The following is a 4,393-nucleotide window of genomic DNA, read 5'->3' on the forward strand; positions in this document are numbered from 1 at the left end:
GTCTCCGTTGCTACTGAAGCAACGTGAAGTTTTAATATTATTCATTACGATCACGTCCCGAAATTTTGTTTAATTGCCACTGCGGCACTACGTTGTATACTTACTGTTCTGTCATTGCGACACATATTATAGTGTTGTTATTACCCTTACAATAAACAACAACCATTGCCAGCATTTACGTGAGTCATTTTGTATTTGTGTGTATGTGTATAATATCATCGTGTACTTGGCTACACTAACTCGCCATTGAAGACAACGTCGGACGGTGCTCTTCAGTAACCCGAGATTGGGATTGGTGCCGTCGTTCATTGCGTAAGACCGCCAGCACCCGACGTGGTGTGTGAGAGGCCGCCAAGGGCTTCAAGTCCATTCACCATCGTTCATCATTTACTGCAGTCGTCATTCACATTGTCATCATCATCGTAGATTTAAATATAGATTTAAAGTATTTGGCCGATTTATGTGAGCTTGGTGGTCATTGCACCAAACCGATTCCGACCACCAAGACATCCCCCCTTATAACTAAACTCATCTTCCTCATTCCCGTGCATAAACTCAACTTCCTTGGTCCTGAAATTTAAGTATCTTTTGTCCTCATCATCGTCGTCGGTGTAGTCATAATTGGTTGCCTACCTCGCCAAAATAAGGCAGTGCACGTTAAGTGGCCTATACCAAACATATCAGGCGTCGGAGGTGATCTCACAAAATACATTTACATTTATCATTCTCTCCGTTCATCGTAATAAGCCCGAGTGCAACATTGGTAGCAGAGCGTGGTTAGAAAGCTATTTTTCTAATCTTATTTAATTTCAACTATCTATCATCGGTGGTACCGTATAGTTAAAACTACTATGGCGCCTTCAGAGTTGGCTGAATGTATTAGGAAACGCGGTGTAGCAAAAGGTAAACTAACTCGATTCGGATCATTCTTCGACACATTCCAAAGGAATGCAAGGCGCAACTACACTGAATTGAAATTACGGCTAGACAAACTGGAATCATTGTTTGACGAATTCGACATTATTCAAACTGAGATCGAAGGTTTGGATGAGTCTGAATTACAGCAAGAAGAACGCATCAAATTTGAAAATGAATATTTTTCCATACAAGCGGCGGCGGTGACTGAGTTATCATCACAAGAAATAGAATCCCCTGATCAATCATTTAATCGAAGTCATCGACAGGGTGTGGAAGCTCATCTTAAGTTGCCGAGAATCAACCTTCCTGAATTTGACGGAGAATATGAAAACTGGCAGTGTTATCGGGATACTTTCAGTACCATGATTCACAACGCTCGAATACCTGCAGTAGAAAAATTTCAATATCTCCGGTTATCTTTGAAAGGGCTAGCGGCGCAGCTAATCGAAAGTTTGGAGGTAACGGAGGGGAATTATTTAGTTGCATGGAACTTAATTCAAGAGCGATTTGAAAATAAGCGACTTATAGTACTTATTTCCAAATTATTTGCAGTAAACAAGTTAGAAAAGGAATCAGCCTCTGAAACGAGAAGTTTCTTCGACACCTTTAGTCGACACCTGGGGGCTTTAAAGGCTATCGGAGAACCAGTAGATGAATGGAGTACGCTATTAGTACACATAGCATCTTCCAAACTCGATGATAAATCTCTCATGGAATGGGAAACTTCACGAAAAGACACAAGTGTACCAACGTGGAACGAGTTCACTACGTTTTTAAATCATCGGTGTCAAACGCTCGCAGCAATTGAAGTTTCCAAGGGACAGAGGCAAAACATGTGTCAAAACCCATCAATACCAGTGCGACGGTCATTCACCACGGTTCAACAAAGGTCCATTACTTCAGAGTCAAAATGTCCCATGTGCAAATTAGTACACGCCCTTTATCAATGTCCAAAATTTTTAGCTTTAAGAACGCCAGAGAGAGTAAAATTTGCCAGAACAGTAAACGTTTGTGTTAACTGTTTACGTGGTGGTCATCGAGCATCAGCTTGTCGTAGTGCGGGTTGTCAAAAATGTAACAAACGACACAACAGCAAACTACATCTTGAAGACGAGGAAAGAGAAGAAGCATTTGCGAACAGTGTATTAATTGACGAAGAAACTGGAAATAGTTCTGATATCCAGGAAAGCATAGTGGATAGCGAAGACGGCCAAGTAGCGTTAAAGGCACAAATAATAGAAAGGAGAAAACCCCTCGGTGAAGTAACAATGTTATCAACGGCTTTAGTTATCATTACCGATGTGCGTGGTAAGGGAATTATGGCAAGAGTTTTATTGGATTCTGGTTCCCAAGTGAATCTTATGACCGCCAGACTGGCAATAAAACTAGGTTATCCAATAACTGAGACAACTACAACGGTAATTGGAGTATCAGGTATGTCATGTAAAGCAATTGAACAAGTCAGTGCTACTGTAAACTCGAGAATTAACGCATATTCAACAGATTTAAGATTTTTGGTATTACAGAATATCGCGAACACCTTGCAGTCAGTACAACCAACAAACGAAGTCATGAACACAATTAATCTTGGTGAATGTGCTGATCCAGACTTTAGTTCTACAAAAAAAATTGATATAATACTTGGCTCCGAAATATTCTATGAGCTATTATGTATTGGTCAAATAAAACCAGCAGGCACTCGCGCAATTTGGCAAAAAACTGTATTCGGCTGGGTTCTATCAGGACGGGTACAGAGTGACCAAAGTAATCCTCAAACTTCTTGTATGACAACAATGGTGAGTAGCGATAATTCAATTCAGAACGAAGTACAGAAGTTTTGGGAGCTCGAAGAAGTCGTCGAACCACAGGAACGAAGAAAATACAGTATTGAAGAATGTAAATGTGAAACCCATTTTTTGAAGACGTGTTCAAGAGAAGCCGATGGTAGATTTACGTTAAAACTACCATTCCGTAACAACATGCAGCAATTATTGGGTGAATCACGTTCCATGGCAACGAAGAGATTTCATCAGATGGAACGTAAATTAAATGAAAATCCAGAGCTTAAGCTAGAATATGTCAGGTTTATGCGTGAATATCAAAATCTTGGTCACATGACCCTGTCGACTAAGACGAATATCCAGTCAACAGAACATCCACAAGTATTCTTACCACATCACCCAATCATCCGAAATGAGAGCTCTACCACAAAAATTCGAGTTGTTTTTGACGCTTCTGCAAAAACTTCCACCAACATATCACTCAATGAAACCTTAATGGTTGGCCCAACTATTCAAGATGACCTCCGTAGAATTTTAATGAGATTCCGAATACATCAGGTAGTTCTTACCGCTGATATCGAAAAAATGTACAGGCAAATCAAGGTTAGTGAAAACTGTAAGTCATATCAACAAATTCTTTGGCGGGAAACCCCAAACGATCCTTTGGAAGCATATCGTTTAAACACAGTTACTTATGGGACATCATCCGCACCTTTTATGGCCATCAGAACATTATATCTCTTAGCAGACTGCGAAAATTATTATCTTTCAAACATTCTGGAAAATTGCTTTTAATACCATTCAATATACCAAAGTGGTAATATGTTCCAGGTTCAACAGTATCAAAATTATAAGGATCAACAGTTTTTGATTGCAAAATAGTCCTTGAATCTTTTGGTAAATCCTTAAAACATTTATGTTGTTTTAATACAACTAATAGTTTATTTAATGCATTTTGTGGAATATTAAAATCAACAGCCCACTTAGCAATTAATGTACGGAAAAGAAAAGTTTGATCGTACGTTTCATTTATTAAATAATCTTCATCTTGTTCAGATTCAGACGAAGATGAAGTAAATATTACACTTGATTTTTCATTTAAAAACTCAAAAACATCTTGATTTCTTACTAATTCTTGAGGATTCTGATTGGTAGAAGATTTGTCAATTGTTGCATTTAGTGGTTGAAAGCCTGATTGATTGTTGGTTTGAAAAGAAAAATTGCTATTTATTGTAGTTGGATCATAATTTGAATCACCCATAACAATATAATTATCCCTTTCTAATTCTTCTTGAATTCGCCTTCGTTTTGATCGAGCACTTAGATGAGATTTTTTTTCAAAATCCATCTTACAAAATCTAATAAAAATTAAAGCAGTAGGTAGTTCAGAGGGTAGTTCCCATAAAACCGTAGGATATATTGTTATTATACAAAGATTTAAATAATAATTTTTAATTCAATTTTTTAATAATAATTTAATAATTTGTGTCCAAGTAGGTATATAATTATAGTATGAATACAGAAATATAAATAGTTAAAATTGATAGAATTTATGATAGATATTAAGTTTTAAACAAATGTTTAAAAATTATGTTTAAAATAATATTATTGGGATAGGTAAATGTACTATATGCACCTAGGTTTATTGCAATGGGTATAACTTTCACGATTTTAATATTTAATATTATGTAGTA

The 4,393-nt window shown here is 37.0% G+C and overlaps 1 protein-coding gene across 1 annotated transcript; it reads left to right on the forward strand.

Moving 5' to 3' along the window:
* The first annotated feature begins 851 nt into the window (after positions 1 to 851).
* LOC111029809 lies at positions 852 to 3,494 on the forward strand. The gene has a single exon (XM_022308991.1). The coding sequence runs from the start codon at positions 852 to 854 to the stop codon at positions 3,492 to 3,494; it is 2,643 nt and encodes an 880-aa protein (XP_022164683.1).
* The last annotated feature ends 899 nt before the right edge of the window (positions 3,495 to 4,393 follow it).

This window comes from Myzus persicae, unplaced genomic scaffold, assembly GCF_001856785.1.
Source record: "Myzus persicae strain clone G006 unplaced genomic scaffold, MPER_G0061.0, whole genome shotgun sequence".
Taxonomy (NCBI): domain Eukaryota; kingdom Metazoa; phylum Arthropoda; class Insecta; order Hemiptera; family Aphididae; genus Myzus; species Myzus persicae.

What these genes read in the sequence shown, in the direction of transcription:
- LOC111029809 (XM_022308991.1), top strand. Translation starts at nt 852, where the DNA reads ATGGCGCCTTCAGAGTTGGCTGAATGTATTAGGAAACGCGGTGTAGCA.